This window comes from Toxorhynchites rutilus, chromosome 2 (assembly GCF_029784135.1).
Source record: "Toxorhynchites rutilus septentrionalis strain SRP chromosome 2, ASM2978413v1, whole genome shotgun sequence".
Lineage (NCBI taxonomy): Eukaryota > Metazoa > Arthropoda > Insecta > Diptera > Culicidae > Toxorhynchites > Toxorhynchites rutilus.
The window spans coordinates 317868927-317892162 of NC_073745.1; the positions used below are offsets into that span (position 1 = coordinate 317868927).

At 37.8% G+C, this 23236-nt stretch overlaps 2 protein-coding genes across 2 annotated transcripts; both read right to left on the reverse strand.

The window, feature by feature from the left end:
- Positions 1 to 1034: 1034 nt before the first annotated feature.
- On the reverse strand, positions 1035 to 1569 carry LOC129769659 (uncharacterized). Its single transcript, XM_055772048.1, has 2 exons — positions 1287 to 1569; positions 1035 to 1211 (listed from the first exon to the last, which is right to left on the reverse strand). The coding sequence occupies exons 1-2, from the start codon at positions 1529 to 1531 to the stop codon at positions 1055 to 1057; spliced, it is 402 nt and encodes a 133-aa protein (XP_055628023.1). The 5' UTR covers positions 1532 to 1569; the 3' UTR covers positions 1035 to 1054.
- Positions 1569 to 22299, reverse strand: LOC129769658 (ninjurin-B-like). Its single transcript, XM_055772047.1, has 5 exons — positions 21918 to 22299; positions 2555 to 2585; positions 2386 to 2423; positions 2106 to 2314; positions 1569 to 2040 (listed from the first exon to the last, which is right to left on the reverse strand). Exons 1-5 carry the CDS (start codon positions 22248 to 22250, stop codon positions 1821 to 1823), a joined length of 831 nt encoding a protein of 276 aa, XP_055628022.1. The 5' UTR covers positions 22251 to 22299; the 3' UTR covers positions 1569 to 1820.
- Between the last annotated feature and the right edge of the window lie 937 nt (positions 22300 to 23236).

Below are 23236 nucleotides of genomic sequence, written 5' to 3' on the forward strand. Positions count from 1 at the left end.
ATCGTAAATCAAACTTGATATAAAGTTATACTCTTCAAGGGAAGGAAGTTCATGCATCGAAATGATTTCTTCAGATATTAATTCCGCAAATTTTCTCCAGTCAATATTCTTCGTGAGGTCATACGCAATATCGACTGACTGACTAGATTTTGATTCATTGGCGATCGATAAAATTATTGGTAGGTGATCACTACCGTGGGGATCTTGGATTACCTTCCACATGCAATCCAGGGATAATGAAGAAGAGCAGAGAGATATGTCTAGCATGCTTGCCCGTGCAGGAGGGCTGGCTATCCTAGTTGCTTCCCCAGTATTTAAAACTGTCATGTTGAAGTTGTCGCACAGATCATAAATTAACGTGGCACAGTTGTCATCGTAGAGTGGCCCCCATGCTGTTCCATGGGAGTTGAAGTCACCTAAGATTAACCGCGGCTCCGGCAATGCCTCGATAATATCAAAGAACTGATGGCGGCCTACCGTAGTCCTGGGAGGAATATATATCGAAACAATGCAGAGTTCTTTGCCATTGATTTGTATCTGGCAAGCGACAACTTCAACTTCAGACTGTTTTGACACCTCTAAAATTTTATAGTTATGTTGATAGTTGGACTTATACGAAGAAAAACTGAACTGTATGTAACAAACATTATTTATTTATACAGTTCCTAACAAAATGTTAAATTTCCAGCTTTAAAGTTTTCAGTCAATAAAACTCTCAAAACCCAGTTATTTTCTTTCCTGTCCACTACAATACGGTATTGGGAAACATATAGAGTTCGCGTTGCAAAATCATTTTGTCGTATCTCGTATCTTCATATTTAGTAATATTCAGAATAGTAATGTTCTGAGGCTGGTTTTGGACCAGATTATATATTCTATATTATATATAAGGATATTTGATGGAAGACTCCTTGCAACATATTCTTTAGTGCTTGGTCCACAATAAAAAATTGATGAAATGAAATGTCTACACTCGACTGCCAATAAATGTTTATTCACACTCCGGAACTAAAACAATGCAAAAAAACCTTCGAAATGGCTAACGTTCTCGCTGCTACTCGCCGACAATTAATCCCGTGTCAAACGCTAGTGAATTTCCAACTGACGAACCACCCTCCTCAGGTCTCATGGTTGACATTGACATTGATCGCACCCCAGGTAACGAGCAGATTATCGCGAGTGCAAATATCAAATAGCACAGCCACAGATAGCTGCAGAATGAAAACGAAACATTAAACACAATGGTAGTGTAAAACTGAAGCCATTCTAGTGCACGATTTTACTACCTGTCGCTATTTAGAACATAAAGCCACAGCTTCAGTGCAGCCTTGGTCATCGCTACCCAGAGGAAGAAGGCAATCTTAAGAAATGAACCAATCTGCGTCACAGCTTTGCCGAAATACTCAGAGGCTCTCATCCATCCGGTGCGTTTGGACTCTTCCGCGCGGAGTCTATCTTTCTCGGTGGTTTCCAGTAACGAGCGAATATACTGCACGTGAGGGCAAGGGTCGGCGGAACAGGAACAGTTCATGTTTTTTTCTTTATTCACAATAATTTGGTTTGCGGAACGAATTCGTTTTTTTCGGCTGTTTACATGTAAATAGTCTTATAATTAAAAATCGTCAGCTGTGTCTAGCATCGCCTGCTCCGGTAGATCACAATAACGGGTGAAGATTATTCGCTTGATAAATTATGGTTCGTAGGTCTCGTGGAGTTACCAAAGATTTTTCCGGTAGAACCTCGCATGGTTGGCTTTCGTTGAACTGAGTTAGTTTGCATACAATTATCATGACCTTTGAGGGGAAGCGTTAAGTTTATTTTCATACATAGACATTGCTGTTGGAATCGGCTTCGCCGAGATCGCTTCCTACATCCGTCTCAGGTTCCATTGGTATCACCTCGCCCGCGAAGGGGGCTGTACTGGATCCATTGAACGTTGAAATGAAAACGTTTATAAGTGTGATTAGGAACACCCCGATGATGGACAGATCGTTTATCCGATCGGCCGATTTCATTTCACATCTTTTCCTTATGTTGAACCTGTGCGATGTCGTAGAGTTCTAGTACTTTAACTTCAAGTGTGTACATAATTCGAAAAATCTCACCTGCTATTGTAAATCAGAGCTAAGCCTACGATCAGTTGTAAAGCTAGGCTGAGAATGATTAGGAAGAAGCTGGTGAAAAAATACGGATGTTTAGACCCGATATCAATCACGTAGCGCAGTTGGTTGGTGTTGGCGGAAACCAGAGCCAAATCCATCATTCCTTGGGCAATGGATTTTTTCTGAACGAAATTCGACAAATCGTTGTTAGCCTTGAACAAGAAAAAGCGGATGTTTTATCGCCATGCTCTGATGATCGCTTTTTAACTTTTAAAATACTCACAGCATTTTGAGCTTCCTGATTGTGTGGTATGTTTAAAGCTATAGCCGGTTTCGGAAAAAAAAACTAGATGTCATTGATGTAAAACACATGTATCTTCAATATTCGAGCAGTTCAAGCAATACGCCCGTGAGTATGCTAGTAGCATTATCCGAGGACAATTGTTTCTTACCTGGTGATCCTGATGATCCAGTTTGTTCATGCTGAAATAGAAAATAACCAAAACCAGATTGTATTAGTAGATTTTAAATCTATATAGGGGAAGTACAGGTAAAGTGAACAGTTGCTTGTTTGGTAATACAATAACGTCTCCAGTATATTACGCTTAAATTTTTTTGCGTGATATAATGGAAACCTGACATGCTCAAAACTAATATTGCAAATAAAACTAATATTTTTTCCTCCATTATGAATGATTTAAGCATTATTTACCGCATGGAAACGTAAAATAACATAACATAACATAATACATATAACGAAACTATTGTTGCAGCGCTTTCCTCATAGCAATTTCTCGTTTTTTTCGCAAAATATATCAGAAGAATAAAAACTTGTTTTGTCCATTCTATCCTATCACTCAAACTTTCAATTGTCGTTCTGTGGGGATTGCGTTATTGGATTCATCAGATTGCCACTGTTAATTCACTGGTACTGGCACCACTATTTAACTCTCAGGATCAGTTATGTTATGTTATTTTTTTCAGAGCCTAGTTCAGTGGTTCTGAACATAGGATGATTGAAATTTCAAATTTTTTTGGGTATATTAGTACAGGGTACCTTCGATATAACGTACATTTCACTTTCAAAATTATACGTTGTATCGAATTGTGCGTTATATCGAATTATAATAAAGAATTAAGAAACGTAGCTTACCGCTTACCGTATTACCGCTTTGTCTCAAATTCCGAACACTTCATTTTTAAATGTAAATTTACTGAACTTTAATGTTATAAATAATTGAATAATAAAAATTCGGACATTCTTTGTTGGATAAGCTTCATTTTAACATCAGTTACAGGGCTCGATACTGCCTATAACTTATAATACTAAAAAAGGTGACAGTCAAAACCAGCGATAAAATGTTTGCGTTAGCAAATTCGGTATTTGAATCAAGTTTCGGAGCACAAAATTCAAATTTTTGGGAATGTTATATTTTTCCAAAGAAAAATAGCTAATTGGCTTTAATTTGATATATCGATTATCTGAATCGGTCTAGTACAGCTATACTCAACATGCGGCCCGCCCGGCTCTTTTGGTTGGCCCGCCTAGCCCGTTATCATTTTGTATGTGTAACAGTCACGAAAACTTAAGAAATCCTTTAGGGATCATGAGATGACAATAACGGAGTTCAACACATTACACATTACACATCTACACATTAGTTAGTTGTCTAGTTAAGTGGTATTAGTAGATTAAATATCTATTGAATACATTTAATCCGATCATTAGGCCAAAACCTGTCGGCATTAGTAAATAAAAATGAAAATATCAATATGAAATCATTACCTTTTTTGAAATAATACTACGTCTTTCAGTAATGGTACCAGATAGGAAAACTGGTCACGTTTTTCTATTAAATAGTTTTGCCGTTAATATTTATTTTAGTTATGAACGAATTTTGATGGTTTTCATTCCAATCGAACCGGAGATTCTTGAATTTTTTTTTGTGATTTATATATTACGGTTCCCTAACCCATAAATGATTTAAATTAAATTGATATAAAAATAAATAAATTGGAAGAATACACATTTTTTTATCTTGTTCTTGTGGCCGAGTATGGGAGGTACAATATTAAAATATCACTGCTAATAAGACAGGCGTAAGGGGGTCTTCGTAGCCACTTGGTTACGCGTTCGCTTACCAAGCGATCGATCGTGAGTTCAAACTCAGGGCCCTCAATTGACCATCTTTGTGTTGTTACAGAATAACTGCGTCCACACAACAATCATCATCGATGGAGATCGATCCATGGTCGAAATGAGATCGATTCATCCATACAATGCTCTGCTCTGCAAGACACATCGGGCTGCTGTTCTATAAATAACTCAACAATGATCAATATCAACTGTCTTCGCTGTCCGGTCTGCTGAACAATGGAAGAACAGAAAGAATACCCTTATGCCTAAATGGCTACCACTGTGTGATTTACCATAATGTAATGGAACAGAATACTTAACGCCTAAATGGCTACTACTAACTACTGTGTAATTTACAATTTATAGAAACATAAACATATGTACATGTACACGATTAAAACCCGGCTCTGTTACAGCTAAAATGCTAATGAGCCTAATAAATAAATAAATGAGATAAAAAAAAAGACAGGCGTAAATTGCTCGCTCTAAATGCAATTGCAGTATTCGTTCTACGGATAATGTGGATAGAGATGATAATGCAATCCTTGCTCCCCCGTATTCTATTCATTGAGTATAAACAAGTCATTCACGATTTCAAAGCACAGTATTCACAATTCATCAGTCATTTCGGTAGTGACCAGACGGCAGCGAGTCTTTCGAACAACCTTTCTCAAGGTCGAGTTTAATTGAGTTTTCCAAATTGGTCTTTTTCAAGGCTAGAGGCGAATGAACTCTTTTGAAGAATTTAAAAGCCTCTGTAATTCAAAATATCATCATCATCATCGTCATCATTCAAGTCGTCTCGCTCCAGCTACCGAAAAAGCAGTCTTTCTCAATGGTGATGTCACACACAATGGTTTTGCTCGATCTAAGGAAGAATGAATGATAGATATCGCACTGTATGGTGCAAATTTGTTCAGTGGGGGCACCGCATCGGAATGGTGAAGAGTGCCTCTGTATTTTCACATTACATTATATTTGAATCTGTACTGGGGTGTAAGTCTAAAATTTCTGAAACAAGAGCATTATGTTTGGGGGTGCAAAGTTTCGAGCATTAACACCTCGTTGTCAGTTGTACAAAGCGGTATGTCAATCACTACAAGATAAAAGGTGTATGAGTAATACTGTTTACTAATTGATCCAAAACTTGTTTCAATATCTCAAAACTGCTTCGAAAGCAAACTATTGAAATCACAAAAATCTATAAATATGAATACCTGCTTGAAAGTCTATCTTAGTCAAAATTTTTCGATGCATGTCGTTGGCTGTTAGCGAAGGATCTCTGAATATTGTGGTCGCCCTGGCGAATCTCAGTTTCAATTTTGCTACTGTGTTGAACATTTTTTTTTTAGCTACAGAATACATTTTCGGAATATTCAAGATGCAAGCATAATGTAGAGCGGAATCAATGTAGAAGAGAAATTATTAACAGGAGGTACGTCGTCGGTTTTCATACCGTGGAGATTGTACGAATTGTTGATTTTATGTGTTAGGCGTTATCAAATAGATAACAATAATTTGGGACAAATATATAATCGCCTGGAACCGCACTTTATGTAGTACGGGAAAAATGTCGCGATACATACTGAATGAGTTACGTGTATTTTTCTGAGTGCGTATACTGTTTTCGCGGGAACAAGAATGAATCATTAATCAACCATCATCAGCTGCGTATACAAAACAACGCAAACTCATCGGTCCTTTCCATGGCCACTAAAACTTTCGACTAAAGAGCTATTTAAGAATTTTCAATGCATTCTAAAAATCTATTTAATATTTAAGTTTGCCTGAAGAGAGCTTCTGTGAATTCAGGAACACACGTTTGGGTTTATTGATGTAATGATGTTGTTTTGAATTGTAGAGGGTTTAAACTTTCTCAGTTTATTCGCCTCTAGCCTTGAAAAAGACCAATTTAAAACACCGAACTAAACAACCCGGCCTTGAGAAATACTTTTTAAAAAGCTTTGCTGCTTGGATGACTGATAAATCGTTAATGACTGATATGTGTTTTTTTCAATCGATCATTTAACTTTCATTTTTATAATAATTATAATAATTATTTTTTTCAATGTTCGTGCTCACTGGCAATAATTTCTTAGTTTTATGTTAACAGTGCGGTCGTGTCTCGAACATCACCCTTCTTCATTTATCCTTTTCTTCATTGCGGCACCATGACTTAGACGTGTTTGTGGCCCCTAAGAAAAAAAGATCGAGTACCGCTGGTCTAGTAGCTCAAAAGTTATGATTTCTTTTAAATAAATTGCATTTTTGCTGTTCGGAATTTGAGACAAATCTAATCAAACATATTTTAAGTTTTGACGTAGGATTACGTCTTTCGGGAACGTATTGGAATACAAATTGATAATCGAAAATCGAGCACATCGTGAAAATTGTCCAATTTCAAACGCTTATTGCTCAGTCATTTCATGATGGATAGATGAAATTTTTGTGTCAATCGATTTCGGCATTCCATAATATTTTTTTATATTGAATAGAATAATATATTTCATGAATTTCATTTTTTTCTAACTATCGAACAATTGAAAAATCTCAACCCCTATCCTAACGGAAATATCCACTTCTAATTGGTCTAAATTGAAGACACACGCGGCGGTTCCCTAACAGAGACATCACATCCAAGCTACCTGGGGGAAATCAACATTACAAATACATGAAAGTAGGGGGTGCTTTTGATCCCACCGAAATGTGTTCCCTAACAGTGACATCAAAACCAAGGTGCCCGAGAGAAATCGGCATTGCAAACATATGCAAGTCGGGGGCATTCTTATATTGATAGTGAGGTGAGTGATACGATTAATTCTAGCAAAAAAAAATTTGAAACTTTAATGTTGGTGGCATCGTAAAATTTTATATCAATAACCGATCGTGTATTGTGAAAAATTTAGCACAAGTGTAATTGTAGAATTGTATATGGTAGCAGTTGTGTTGAAAATAACTTGATATATGAAAAAAATTATATCAATTTTCATTAATAAAAACCAAGGTGTGTTCCCGTTCGTGAACGGGTCGTTCGGTTTAAGGTGTCTGTTTTGTGTTCATTTTCACCCAAGGAAAGTTCAAGCGGCGAGAAAAAAAGTGAAGAAATATTCGAAAAAGTGGTACCCCATATGTTCTACATATAGAATTAGGTGTTGTAAGTCCAATTAAAATCCGCATTGGGTTGAATAAAGAAAACTCAGAAAGTAAAAAAAAATATAAAACAAAATTACCTATTCCATTTCAAATATGTTTTCTCTATATTAAAGTAACATGTTTTTACTGATGAGAAAAATTGATAATTGTGTTCGGTATTGGTAATTATCTTATAATACATTGGTGAATTTTTTTTTCCTTATTTCATCCATACATAACACAGGAGGCATCTCGTCTAGGGTCACAGAGGGCGGTTTTCATCATATCTCATTCCACTTCGGCATCTTCTATCTGATACGCACAACCCAACGACTGTTTGCCATACTTTTGTCATAAACACTCGGTAAACACTGGTGGAGTGAACAAACAATACTCAACAACCAAACAAAACGGCTCTTTCCAAGGTCACCAAATCATTATAAAAGAGTTTAACGATGTAATTCTGCAAACATATCCAAAATCAACAAATAGCCTAACGGAATCTTACGTCAACTATGCGGTCGTATCTCGGACACAACCCTCTTTTGACTTTTTCACCATGAATATGTATTTGTAAATCAATTTCATGGTGGACAAATGAAAGAAAAGGTTCTATTGTATCCAAAAACCACATAAATTTCGCGAAAAAATATCATTTTGAGTAATGAGACACTGTTTAATGGCCAAAAATGCTCAAGTGTTCGGAATTTGAGACGGAATGATATTTTATTATGTTCAACTAGAAGACGAAGCCAGCCTTTCTCATAATGTTTCGCTTTGTACTGTTGATTAAAGCGTGATTATAACGATTATATCGTTATATCGAGTGATGTTATATCGAGGGTACGTTATATCAGGGTTCCCCTGTATTATGTTATGAATTACTCCCTGATTGGGAAATAGATACCGAATTTGACAGAGCAAATTCCATTCCTTCGTAGAGCCAATTTTTTAGTAGAAAAACAGCTGTAGTCTTTTTCGGGTCAGAAACTGATGAACTTTCGGAACAAGCTGACTTTGGAACCATTCACAAAATAGTTCCCGGTTCATCAAGGCGTCAGCGGATCTCGATCAGAGCTTGGAAATATTGAGCTTGTTAAGCAACATTGAAAATATATTTTTATCAGTGTAACGCGTTTATTTTGCTTGTCGATGCTACTGTCATTCATTCGACGGCAAACAAATTTACAACTGTGTTCATTCATATTCATTCTGTGCTCTCTGAGCTTTCCTCAAAGCTCGAGTCATGAGAATTCATTCACTTTTATTCATTGCCATTGAATTGTCAGGAATGTTGTGACTGTTCATTTTCAGTATCCCTATATGTGTGTGATTTTCTCATTGAGTCAGTGCCTTGCTTATTCAGTTGTTTTTGAAGTTACTCCGAAAGGGCAACGCAAATCGGTGGCGCAAGCGGAAATGCCAACAAAAGAGCAAGATCTGCATGCACACTCACAGCTAAGGATTGCTTAGGCTTGGACGGCCAGGGGGCATTCTGCAGAATCGATCCAAGCAGCGAATGCAAACTGTGTCAGCCAAAGCTGGATGTTGGCAATTTCATCCGCTAATCCTATAGCATAGTTTGATCCGTTTGCAAAAGGAAGCTCGGAATATTCCCGTTGCGGTTGTGTCTTGGACACCACCATTTTATGTTCGTGTGTTCAGAACTTAAAAAGAATTAAATGTTTGAAATTTGAGTCAAGACGGTATTTTTTACATCGGAATTCTTCTTTTGAGGCATTTCTGACAAGTGGATTTGGAACTGCATATTCACTATGTAAAATGAAAGCAATTTAACTGAGACGGAAACCTTGCATGCTTGAACAATTTAATTTATTGTCACTATTATGAGCATTCTATACTTTCTTATCTTCCTCAACGAATTTCTCCGTTTCGTCAGTGTCCGAGAACGATGCTGATAGTGAATGAACTGGTATGTTAATGTCAATGAATGACAAAACTAGGGATATTTTGTTTTGCTCATATTCCGTGAACGCAGAACAGAACGAAAAACAGAATGAAAAGACTGGATGAATCAACTGTGAGTGGCTTGCTGTGATTGTGAGGTTTGGCGTTGGTTCATTTTCGGTATCCCGAATGCAATGGTATAATGATCGAATGTGGCCGGAAATTCAGCTGAAAAGATTGATGTGATACAGATATTTCCAAGCACTGATCTCGATAGTACACTGGATGATACGCATCTTCAAACCATTGAGGGTTCTACGGTTTTCCAATTATCATCAATGAAAATTTAAGAGCACCAGATACATTGGGACACAGTTAGTTATCCGGTTTCTGTCAACTTTGATTTCTGCGACGCTGTTTTCCTCCAAGTTAGTTAATGTTTGTCTCAGTCATTTTGGAAAATAATCCAGATTCGTCGCAATTATATACCTGGTCCACGTTCGAATAGTAAGTCTTCAGGCAATTAAAAAACAGGAAGTGGGTTATATCTATGGTATAAACGTAATGGTGACGTAGGACTATCGTTGATTTAGTGATCATTTGTTTGAAGTTGAATCTGAATTCATTCTGAATGAATGAATAAATGAATATTTGGGGGACTTCGAAAACGAGAGCGTTACGTTGGAGGTACAAGGTTTTATGCATCCATTATTGGATACGAAAATGTCCTACTGATGGGGAAGAATAATCTTCAGAAGCTTTCCTGCTAATTGCACTTGATTGAAAAATCACAAAACTAAATGTATTTGGTTGCAGTATTATATGTATAGAAAACATTAAAATAAATTCGTTCGCTTGCATGTAATTTTCAATTCCAAGGGGAACTGGCTGATTATTTTGCAGCAACGACATCTTTCCGGATTCTCCTCGATTCTTCTCGAAATCCACCAGTGGTTAATGCTAACTCGATAACCAACTGTTGATTGTACTTGATTGAAAAATCACACAATTAATTGTATTTGGTCGCAGTATTAAATGGATAGAAAACATTACAATAAACTCTTCCGCTTGAATGTAATTTTCAAGTCCAAGTGGGACTGGCAGATTATTTTACAGCAACGATCACTTCATTCCGGATTCTTCTCGATAACCAGCGAACGTAAAGAGTTGCACGCGTGTATGCGTGTGGCAGTCGCTTCGATATCTCAAGCGGAACCAATTTTCGATGCTGATACTCTCTCGGTCGTCTTCTCTTCTCCTTCTGATCGATCGGCTTTTCTGCCCTCCCTCACAGTTCCAAACAAACTGCATGTCTTTCAGGTCAGGTCAGGCCAGGTAATGAATCCCTCGATCCCTCGCCGTCCAGCTAGCCAGCACGTTCAGCTCGTTCAATTACGATGTTGCCTTATCGATGTCCTCACGAAAAATAAATGCGTTTCACCACCAGAATATCGCTTAAGTATGCTTTTTGTGCGTGATTGAATGGAGAGAAGGTGTGGTTTACGATGGCAATTCGGAAGGCAAACTAGAGGGGAATGAACTCTCTGAGTTTGAAACTTTCGGCGACTGAGCAATAACCGATTGAACATTATATAATTTTCCCGATGTGAAACATTTTCCGTTGCGCGCGCATACAATATTGGATACGAAAATTTTCTACTTATGGGGGAGTATTATTTTCAGAAGCTCTCCTGCTAATTACACTTGATTGAAAAATTACAAAATCAAATGTATTTGGTCGCTGTGTTATATGGTTAGAAAACATTAGAATAAACTCTTTCGCATCAATGTTTTTTTCAATTCCCAGGGGAACTGGTAGAGTATTTTTCAGCAACGATTAGTTCTTTCCTGATTTTCCTCGATACTCGAAGCCCACCAGTGGTTAGTTCTAACTCGATAACCACCTGTTAATAGCACTTAATTAAAAATTATTTGGTCGCAGTGTTACATGGATAGAAAACATTAAAATGAACTCTTTCGCATCAATGTATTTTTCAATTCCCAGAGGAACTGGTAGATTATTTTTCAGCAACGATTAGATTTTTCAAGATTTTCCTCGATACTCGAAGCCCACTAGTGATTAATGCTAACTCGATAACCACCTGTTAATAGCACTTGATTGAAAAAGGTTTAGTAGCAGTGTTACATGGATAGAAAACATTAAAATGAACTCTTTTGCATGAATGTATTTTACAGTAACGATTGGATCTTTCCGGAATTTTCTCGATGCTGAATGGCATCCAAACGAAGAGTTCCGCACGTGTATGTGTGTGTGCGTGTGTGGCGGCTGCTCCGATCTCTTCCCGGGGAACTGTTTGTGGCATCACTCTCCTCCTGATGGATTCTCTTCTGGCCTAAGGTGCACAAACAGGCTCTTGGTGACATCGTTCATCCGCACTTTCATGATAAACGAAGAGCTTCACCATAATAGCGACAACATGCTCCAATCGCTGTTCAATTATAACTGAGTGGACTTCCAAGCGGCGCTCGCTTATATACCGATTGATGATTTCAATAGTCTGTTTTGAAAGCAATTTTAAGACTATTGAAACAAGTTTTTGGATCAAAAAGTAACAAGTATATAACGCGTAGACATTTTATCTTTCGAATGAAGTGTTTATCATACCATTTCGTTCAGTTGTTTAGGAGCTATTAACGCTCAAAATCTCGGTCTCCGGCGTAACGCTTTCGTTTTCGAAACTTTGATTTTACACCCCGGTATAGAGATGAAAGACGTAGTCCTACGTCAAAAAAGACGGGTGGGTAATGTCGGGGACATAACCGGAGTGACGTAGGACTATACAAAGGGGACAGCTTTTGTTAAATATATATTTTAAATGTATTGTTTTATTTTCTTCTCCTATGTGAATACCTATCTACCTGAAAAATGGATTAGTTTACTGTTTACTCTTTATGAATATGTTGATGGTTCTGAAAAGAACCTTTGGTGTTGTGTTTTTGTTATCACTCGATATTCCCATCATGTTCGGTTAAACCTTCCTGTTTAGCTATTGCGTTTGCCACTCGCCACAACTTTCACAGTTGGAAAATTTCTTCCCATACAGCTTGTGACATGTGGTTCAGTAAATTACATTTAATGCGACGTGCCGGAGAAACACTTTGCCACTCACTGAAACTAATTGTTGCCCTGATGAGCGCCGAACCGAAGCTGCTCTGTTCTTGATGCGGGTTTTCTGATTGTCGTGAGCAGCTTTGCATGCCAACTCGAGCACTCCGACGGCCGAAACTCTATAATCGCTGTTAGGTATACTGGTGCTCCGGCACCAATCCGTTCGGCCTAGTTACCCTTGAGGAGCAATCAGTGAATGCGACCAACAGGGAACGGCACACCTGCACGATTCGAGTGGGACTTTGCCTTTCCCTTAACTTGTCCTCCTTTGTTACGTCCACGATGCCGATGCCGTACAACCACACGGGTTTACGGTTTGAAAGAAAATAAGATATTTTTTTGGGGTCCGCGTGTTTTATACTCTAGCGGTACACACTCACAGGATAGAGACAAATCGGCAGACTCAGCCAGAGGGGCGAGTCCAATGAGACGAACGAATGAGCGTTAAAAGGGAGCGATGGCAAAGTTTAAAGCCTCTTAAAAACAAAGAAAGAAAGAAAGAAAAATACATTCATTACGATTTGTTCGCTCGTTGGATTCACATGCAGGCTAAAAAGGGTCCTTTTCAGGATCACAAAATTATCTTCAATCTAAAGAGTTTATTGTTTTGTTATCACTCGATATCCTCATCTTGTTCGGCTAAACCTTTCTGTTTAGCGATTGCATTTGCCACTCGCCACAGCTTTCACAGTTGGAAAATTTCTTCCCATCCAGCTTGTGACATGTGGTTCAGTAAATTACATTTAATGCGACGTGCCGGAGAAACACTTTGCCACTCACTGAAACTAATTATTGCCTTGATGAGCGCCGAACCGAAGCTGCTCTGTTCTTGATGCGGGTTTTCTGATTGTCGTGAGCAGCTTTGCAAGCCAACTCGAGCACTCCGACGGCCGAAACTCTATAATCGCTGTTAGGTATACAGGTGCTCCGGCACCAATCCGTTCGGCCTAGTTACCCTTTCGGAGCAATCAGTGAATGCGACCAACAGGGAACTGGAGACCTGCACGGTTCGAGTGAGACTTTGCCTTTCCCTTAACTTGTCCTCCTTTGTTACGTCCACGATGCCGATGCCGTACAACCACACGGGTTTACGGTTTGAAAGAAAATAAGATATTTTTTTGGGGTCCGCGTGTTTTATACTCTAGCGGTACACACTCACAGGATAGAGACAAATCGGCAGACTCAGCCAGAGGGGCGAGTCCAACGAGACGAACGAATGAGCGTTAAAAGGGAGCGATGGCAAAAAAAAACATTCATTACGATTTGTTCGCTCTTTGGATTCACATGCAGGCTAAAAAGGGTCCTTTTCAGGATCACAAAATTATCTTCAATCTAAAGAGTTTATTGTTTTGTTATCACTCGATATCCTCATCTTGTTCGGCTAAACCTTTCTGTTTAGCGATTGCATTTGCCACTCGCCACAGCTTTCACAGTTGGAAAATTTCTTCCCATCCAGCTTGTGACATATTTTACAGTAAATTACATTCAATGGCACGTCGCATTACCACCACTCAGTATCGGATTGGAGGTAATTTTAACCTGTAATTGAACATTTGCGATGACAGTGGTACAGTGTCGACTTTCAATGTGGGGTCATAATTTGGACCCCGAACTCTATGTTTACAAAAATGTCCAACTAAATATGTCGCATTACAGGTCCGTCCAATTAGCTAAATGTCGAGATAAGTGTAAATTACTGTACTTTCAATCTAGAAGCAATTTAAGAATTGGTGACAATCAATAAGCTCAGAACAACTGCAAAATTCACATACTCATCAGATCCTGGCAAACAAATGATGAAAAAATCAATTTGTGTTTTATTATTTTTTGGATAATGTTTTAGAAAGCATTGAACTGTATTTCCTAAACTCTTTTTTGGAAGGTTTAATGGCCCTGAAAAGCGCCTTGTTTTATGGAATGGTTCCAATTTAGAAAACTCAGTACTCGTGGTTTTGAAAAAAACCATTTCGAACGCCCTCGATGCCGCCTTGTTCTGGATTTGCCACCAAAGCAGTTTGTATAAAGAACAAACTTTTTTCTTCTGCTACCTGATACCGTTTTGCGATTGCGTTTGCCACTCGCCACTCGCTGCAACTGCCTGTTGTCTTGATGTCCACCGAACCGAATGTGTTCTGTTCCGAATGCGGGTTTTCTTATCGTCGCTAGCAGCTTTGCCAGCTAACTCGATCACTTCGGCGGCCGAAACTATATAACGCCGTCTAGGTGGACTGGTGCACTGGTACTAACGCGCTCGGCCTGGCAACCCTTGCGGGGAACTCCAGATCAACACGAGCGGGATTTTGCCTTTCCCTTCACTTTTCCTCCTTTACCATGTCCAGACATGGCTGCTTGGGTTGGTTTGTTGATGTGTTGTGATGCGAACCGATGTGGTGTACGGTTTGGATGAGAATGATCGTTACGGCAGCGGAGCGGGGATTTTTAAGCTAACTGGCTGGCTCGAGAATTACGCATGTGTGAGACTGCGACCAATGTTTCGTTAATTTTTTTCTTTTTCCTTTCCAATCGTGGTTCATTCTATTTCGCTGCTGCTCTGGTTGCCCGTTTTGGTCGGTACGATTTGAGGAGCACAAAATGGACCAATCAAAAATGGGCACATAGTGCATTTTGACAATGCTTGATATTTCACAATTATTCAATTATTTATCTCAAGAAAAATGAAATGTTATTCTTTATGATAGATGCGTAGATATATTTCCTATCAATTGATGCAAAAACCTTTGCGATCTATTGAGAAATGCTCGAGTTATAAGCGTTCCAAATCTTGCATTTTTTCCTACTTGTTCAGTGCCTAGATTTCCATTTCACCCCCTATATCTTCCGGTTAGACGTAGTCCTACGTCAAAATCATCTCTTATCCGTATATCATCCATTGCACGAAAATCGGCCTACACCAAGTGTCACTGAGCTTAATCAACACAGGTATTCTAAAATAAGGTGCAAGCGTCTTATCCTGCAAGCGAATCATTTTAGAAGAAATGCTGTTGTTAAGCTCTTGTTACTTGAGAAACCACATGTATACAGCTGTTTGTGTTTTGGATAAGTCACTGTCTTATCTCGCCTAATTGTCGCTATACAGGAATGAATTGGAACAAGCTATCACAAAAAAAGTATTGCATTATAATGAAATTTCAATAGTTTTCGAAATAAAATATTCCGTCACTGCCTCTTCCACGGTTCAAGCGGGAGGTATGCATGTAACTTCACCTAGCAAAGAGGAAGTCGCTCAGAATCACCCATAAGCTTATGAAAATAGTATGAGTATGATGCTATTATCAATATCATCTCATGTTTGAAGAGCTTTATATAAGTCACCCTGTACTTCAGTTGAGCTGTCACATATAAAAATATAAATAAATACAGAAATCGCTCTCTCGGTAGCCATTCGACCGTAGATTTGAGGGCATTTCATGATGATGATGATGGTCCCACCTCCTTCCTTCAAACCTCTGTAGAGCAAGACGAGTTATCTAAAAGATAATTTATTTATTTTTTCTCAACATTGAAATCAGTTTATCAAACACAAAAAAACGCACTGATTTTATTCACAGATATAAGTTCAAAAAAATTGCAATTTCCAAAGACAAGCCAATACACAGTCATGTCCGCCACAGAGCCGATACGGCCCCGACGAGGCCCTTGCCGCCAAAGGGTCCACCAGAGCACAAGTCCAACCGCCAGCCTTGTTTTGGATTGACAATGAATATGAATATGAATATCATTCAGAGAAATCGAGAAAATTTCCTTTACGAAAATTTCCTAGACCGGCACTTAAAAATCTTTCAATTTAATATCCTTTATATCTGTGGCACGCGCGCGACGCTCAAACTTTTGTAGACTACTTTTATTTTTTTTCAACTAATACAACTATAAAAACAACAAAATAAAAATAAAAATAGTCCATCATCACCAGATCATGACAGACATAATAGGGATCAATACTAATTAAAAAAAGATAATTTAAAAAAAAAAATAGATAGTCTACATAATATAATCCGTTCAAAAAACTTCGTCAGGTTACTCGAAAACATTGAAAAACAAACTACCAAAATTAATTAATCCGTTCGTATAAAACTTCGTCAATAAAAATCTTCGTCATAAAATAAAAAAAAATCGTTCGACTGTTAATAAAACACAGTTTTCACGTGTGAAATACAGTGCCTCTTAAATTCTGTAAGTGTTGTTGCGCATTTAATATGTCTTGGCATCGAATTGAAAACATTTATTCCTTTGAAGTACAACGAATTTTGTGAAGCACATGACAAGAAATTAGGTGTTCTTAATTCATTCGCGTTTCTAGTGTTATATCTATGGAAATCACTTCCTCTTTCAACTCGATCACATAATCTCGAGGCAGCAAACCGTGAACTACTTTAAAAATGAACATCATAGTTAAATAAACAATTCTTTGCTTCACGGATAACCATTTTAGAGCGTCCAGCATCAAAGATGAGGAAGTGAATCTATTACATTTTAGAATCAACCGCATTATTTTATTCTGCAAACGCTGTAATCTCGATATTTGTGTATCATTGGCTAAAAATAATATGGAAGAACAAAAGTCTAAATGAGGAGAGATGATTGATTTGTATAGCTGTATTTTACTGCACATAGTTAAATCGTTTTTCAATCGGCATAAGATTCCATACTTCTTGGCAATTTTCTTGATGACATTGTCAATGTGAGTATTGAACTTGAGTTTGTCATCAATAATCACGCCAAGATATTTAATCTCCCGAACGCGATCAATGGTCTCATCATCAATTATAATAGAGACGTTTTCATTAGAACGATTTCGCGAGATTACCATAAATTTAGTTTTATTTATATTCAACTTCAATTGCTTATACTTCAACCATCTACTTAAAGAACGCAAATCTCCATTCAAATGTAAAACGACCTGATTCAAATATTTAGCTGCAATGAATAACACAGTATCATCTGCAAAAAGGTTAATATCACAAAATCGTAAAACTCGTCGCATGTCGTTGATGTACATAATAGAAGGGGCCCTAATACACTCCAAGATATACTCCAAGATTATTCCCTACGAGACTGGAAATTGAATCATTAAAAATAGTCCGTTGAGTTCTGTCATACAAATAACTTTCAAACCATTTATATGCAGTACTCGTAATTCCAAAGCGCTTAATCGTATTCAACAACAAGGGCCTAGAAATTGTCTCGAAAGCGCGTTTCAGATCCAAGAAAACAGCAATGATGGTATCTTTACATTCTAATTTCTCTTTCCATTTTGCTAACACCAAGTTCAATGTGGTTTCACAGGAATGTCCTTCTCGTTATCCCGATTGTTCTGGTATTAGCAAAGCGTTGAGATTTAAATATTGCAACAGCTGGCCTTTAACAACTAATTCTAATATTTTCTCTAATGTGTGCAACATGTTGATGGGACGAAACTCTTCGGCTTTAATCGTTCCAGCAACCTTTTGAATAGGAACTATGAAAGATTCCTTCCACACCTGAGGCACATGCCCAGTTAATAAAGACTTATTAATAAGGTCCAGCAAGATGTGATCAATGACATGAAAGCAATCTTGAATAACTCTAGCATTGACATTATCCACTCCAGCCGTTTTACCTAAAGAAAAGCAAATAGTTCTAAGTTCATTTAATGTAATTGGGTGAAATCTTTCAAATCTACAATTACTATCAACCGGCTGTCTTATTTCATCAGGTTCATCGACCAATTCAATGGACTGATTGATCAATGAAACACTATTGACGAAATAATCATTAAACTTGGATACTATAGCCTGTTCAGACTGTTCAAGTGTGCCATGAAAAGCTATGGACCGCGGTTTACTATTACTAGGTTTCAATAAAGATTTCAAAATTTTCCATAACTCTTTGCTGTTGTTTTGATGCTGATCAATCTTCCTCTGAATATATTCACAACGAGTTTTCTTAATCGATCGTGAATATTTATTGCGCGCGATCGTGTACATATTCCAGTGATTTCCATCATTTGTTCTACGAAATTTGTTGTACCATTTGTCTCTCTCACGTTTAAGGCGCAAAAGATCCAAATTCATGGAAATACTCGTGAAATTTAGTTGTTCGACCTGATATCTTCGACAAATCATCAGTTTAGACGACTGTTCAAATATTCTAGGATAGGCGAACATAACTTTTGTTTAATTTCAGCGATTAATTCGCATTGATATCACTTTGTTACAGTGTTGGGAAAATGATGATTGATCTCTTTACTCCCACTACCGCTTAGTTTTCGACAGAGTCTAGAAATTGGCGCCACATTTTGTTACTGTTATCAAATTCGAAGTAGAATCTGTGAGGGCTCTGCGATAGGTTGCAGAGGTAAACTATGTTTAAGTCCTTTATACCCTGCTTAAATACGAATCAAAGCTGTTTGCCCTGAGCGTTTTGTTTATCCGCTTATTTCGGATTAGTTGAGTATTTGAACTGAATGTTCCCAGCTTCGCACCAATGCCTATCATCGACTAAACGCGTAGTTTGAGGCTTGACTAATGACCCATTCCATGAGGTTATGCACCAAAGAACCAAATTTCAAATCAAGTCTTAGGAAAAAATTGGAAACGTTATCTGAACAAGCACTATTTGTAGCATAAATTCTTTGAAACGAACTTAATATTTGTGCACTAACCTTTGGGAGAAGCTAATTTAAAAAACTACATTATTATATTTGAGGGGCTCAGAATGCAAGGGGTGTAAGTGGCTTGATCGATTTCTCTTCATCAACTTTTTATTTAGTTAATAACTCAACTGCAAAAACGTTCCAATTTAAGTTTGCTATAGAATCCGATAGATGAGGTTCTGACCTATATTCCACATTGTCAAATACAGCTGGGAATGTATTCGCAGCTAAGTTATGACCAAAAGAGAGAGTCGATGTAGAGAAATCGATCAAATCACTTACACCCCTTTCATTCTAAGCCCCTCATTTAAAATATTTTAGGTTTTTCATTATTGTTATGTTTCTTGAGATACATCTGCACTAGCTTAACCAAACTGTAATGTCTATATACCATTGAATGGATAATTAAATACTTGTTTAAAGAGCCGTGAGTAGATTTAGGATCCATTTTGTAATGCATGAGGAACAAAAAACAGGAATTTTGAAGCGTTGTTACGTCATCAAAATAGAGCATTTTTTTAGTTTTTCAGATGAACTTAGGTTCAAACATTTTTTGAATTGGGTTTCTCTTAGCAAAGAATGATGGTCAATAACCCAAAAAAATTGGTCCGCAAATAGAGGGGTACCTACTGTCTCAAGAAGTTGCTGTCACGTCAGGCAAACTATACGATCCATTCCAGCGTGACGTGGTAAGATTTTGACACAATACAAACATTTTTGTGGCATTTTTATGTATGAAACACACAAAATCAAACGATGTTTTAGGGAAATTGAGAAAATTTACCTACAAAAATCATCAGTTTGAGAATATTTTATAAATAGATTCACTTGTTGTCTGTCAAATACTTTTGTGACGAAACAACACCTGACTTTTTACTGTTTCGGACCCCCCGATTTGCATGTCTTTGCCATTCCGAGATCCCCAGACACCTTCGTTAAGAAGTCTGTAATAGGTAAACACATTTCAGTCGGATTAAAAATGCCCCTGAATTGCATGTATTTGTAATACCAATTTTCCCACGCTCCTTGGATTTGAAGTCTGTGTTAGGGAAACACATTTCAGTCGGAACAAAAATACCCCCAACTCTCATGTATTTGCAAATTGGATTCCCCCAGGCACATTGACTTTGAAGTCCGTGTTAGGGAAACACAGCTCGGTTGGAACAAAAATACCCCCCTACATGCATGTATATTTGCTAAGCGGATTCCTAAAGGTACATTGATTTTAAAGTCTGTGTTCGGGAAACCGTAAATCGAGCCAATCAAAACAAAGCAGTTAGGGCGTTTAGATAACGCTTGATATTTCACAGTTATTCAATTGTTTATCTAATGAAAAATAAGATTTTATTATTTGCGATAGAAGCGTAGAAATATTCCGTATCGATTGATGCAAACATCTTTCCGATCCAGTAAGAAATGTTCGAGTTATAAGCATTTGGAATCTTTCATTTCTTCCTGCATGTTCTGTGTTTAGGCTTTCATTTTACCCCCCATATACTCCGGTTAGACGTAGTCCCACGTCAAAATAATCCAATCCAGTGCTTCAATCGATATATAATAATTTATTTGCATTATTCGGAGAAATTTACAATATCTGTACTTAAAACAATAGTCATTCATTAAAAAATGCGTTTTAAGCATACATATCAACTAAAATTTAGGACCAGTTCCACGGTTGTTTCGACCGATTTTTGAAGAAAATTTATTGTTTCTAGATGGTATTTTGTGTTTTTCGGATCATGGTAAGTATTGATCGTGTAAACAAGAAGTATGTAAGGTTCGAATTCTAGTTGCAAGCAGCGAAAAATTGGGTCGCGCTATTACTTACACGGAAACACAGCGGATGGTCGTCCGTAAAGTGTCTAAGGCAGACAGCAGCCAACGCGAAATCGCAGAGTATTTGGGACGATCTAAAACCTTTATGTTTGATGTCACGACCGCAAAAAATTCGAAACGACTGGACGCCCAAGGAAAACGACCGTGAAGGATGACTCTGCCATGAAGTGTGCTTTCAAGAAAAATCACTTCAAGGCCTCGAAAAAGATCCGGGATGAATTGAACATGTACGTGAGTTCCGGACAGTTCAGCAGCGACTTGTGGAGCAAGAACTAGGCGGTGAAAACCCAAGGAAAGTCCCGATACTGACGCCGAAGCATCTGAAGGCGCGGCTGAGGTTCGCGAACCGTCAAAAAGAGGTTCCAGGATAACAAAGTCGACGTCATGGAGTGGCCAACGCTGCGGGATAGGACCCAAGCTTGTTGGTACACCATCCCAGTCACCACGTGCTAGAAGTTTATGGAATCCATCCCGAACCGGGTGCGTGAAGTGATGCGTAACAAATGTTACAAAACCAAATAGCTAGAAGGTTTTCACGGTAAGAATTTTTTTTTCATTTCTTTCACCACAAATTTTAAAACCGGTCTAAATTTTTGTAGCGTCATTTTAGTTGCTAAGTATGCTTAGAACGCATTTCTTTAATTGATGAATATTGTTTTAACTACAGATGTTATAAATTTCTCCGAACAATGCAAATAAATTATTTTAAATGGATTGAAGCACTGGATTGGATTATTTTTTCTCAAAGTTTTATCATTTCATTTTGCTTTTGCTTTTGCTTTGGTCTCAATGTTCTGTCCGACACTGTATAATTCAATTCCAAAATATTTTCAAACTCGGTCTTGAGCTCAATATTCAAAACAAAATTATCACAACGGATGACAACATGCCTACACACACAAGCATAGTTCTGTCATTATCCAGATCTGTAGCGCCGAATCGCACCTTCCGTTTTCAAGTGCACAACTTTACGTATGCTTCCTTCTGATAAGATAACGACAGTTTTGGTTGAAAACCTACCGATTTTGGTGGGTGTACTGGTTCTGTGGGGGCGTCAAACTCCCTTGATTGGTCGCAAAAATCTTCACACGAGTCCATGCAGCTGCTGTAGTCACCATCAAACTCATCTATCTGGACCACTGATTGGTATCTAACTAGCACATGGGGATGATTCGCGTGGTTCGCTTCGGTGTGACCACTCATTGGTTTCGCAATTTCCATTTTCTCCCGCTGTTCTTCCACATGAGGACTGGCCGATTTCTTCTTCGAATCCTTGTACTCAGTTAATTTTTCTAGCAGTTTTTCACTCGCGAATTCCAGAAGCTTTTCTTTGGCGGACATTGGTTTATCCATGATTTGATTTTAATTGAGTTGATTCCTTGAATTAAATTGAACTTAACACACCGGCATACAGGAGTAAATTAACTGAATCCAGTACTTTTACGTATCGCCGACCTGATTCGTATGTTATCTGTAACCAATTCCCGATATTAGGCCGGTTTGACCGAGGGGCTTTAAAGTGATAAGAATCATTATTTATATGCTGTTTATTGATTAAAAACGTGTGCTTCTATCTTAGTGTTTATGATAATAGAAGTATGACATATAATCATATCTCTTTTTAAAACAGGCAACGCATATTATGCTGATTAGTTTCTGTTGTAAAAGCTATTTCCAATCACTTACGAACAATAGGAATGGTTTAGAAATTCATTAGATATAATCGCGTAAGTCGCTAGTGTTGAATAAGAGGCAGATGAAGATAAACATTTGAAAAATACAGTGGCGGGGAAATAATAAATACACGCTCTATATGTACACTTTTTCTGATTTCGCATACAAAAAAGGTTGTGATCAGCGTTGCCAATGTTCCAGTATAAACAGGACTCTTCCCGATTTTTTCTTGATCCAGTCAAACAGTTAATCATAAAACCTTACAGTTTTTTGAAACCTTATCCAGTAATCACTTCATTCGAAATATAAAATGTCAACTCGTTATACGTTTGTATAGCTTAAAAATTGCTCTAAAAACAGGTTATTGAATCACACAAATCTGTATATAAGCGAGGAAATCCATTTAGTTGTGATTGCAAATTGACGGAAAGATGGTCTCGCTCGCATCGATACTATTCAGTGAAAGCACGATTATCCGCGGAATAGTCTGGCAAGCTCACCGCGGATCTCGAAAATCGCGGATAACGCACTAAATGACTAAAAATGAGGTGCAAACACCAAAAAAAAGAGATTTCAGCATGAAATCAATACCGGAACCATTCAACTATCCATTTGTAAGACCATGTACACCAGTGGTCAAATAATGTAAAAGTCATGACCAAAAC

Coding starts and splice junctions, on each gene's coding strand:
- LOC129769659 (XM_055772048.1), bottom strand. CDS start 1,531: ATGAACTGTTCCTGTTCCGCCGACCCTTGCCCTCACGTGCAGTATATT. Junction 1,212..1,286: donor TATGTTCTAAATAGCGACAG/GTAGTAAAATCG, acceptor TTCATTCTGCAG/CTATCTGTGGCTGTGCTATT.
- LOC129769658 (XM_055772047.1), bottom strand. CDS start 22,250: ATGGATAAACCAATGTCCGCCAAAGAAAAGCTTCTGGAATTCGCGAGT. Junction 2,586..21,917: donor CAGTACACCCACCAAAATCG/GTAGGTTTTCAA, acceptor TTTCTATTTCAG/CATGAACAAACTGGATCATC. Junction 2,041..2,105: donor GCTCTGATTTACAATAGCAG/GTGAGATTTTTC, acceptor GACATCGCACAG/GTTCAACATAAGGAAAAGAT.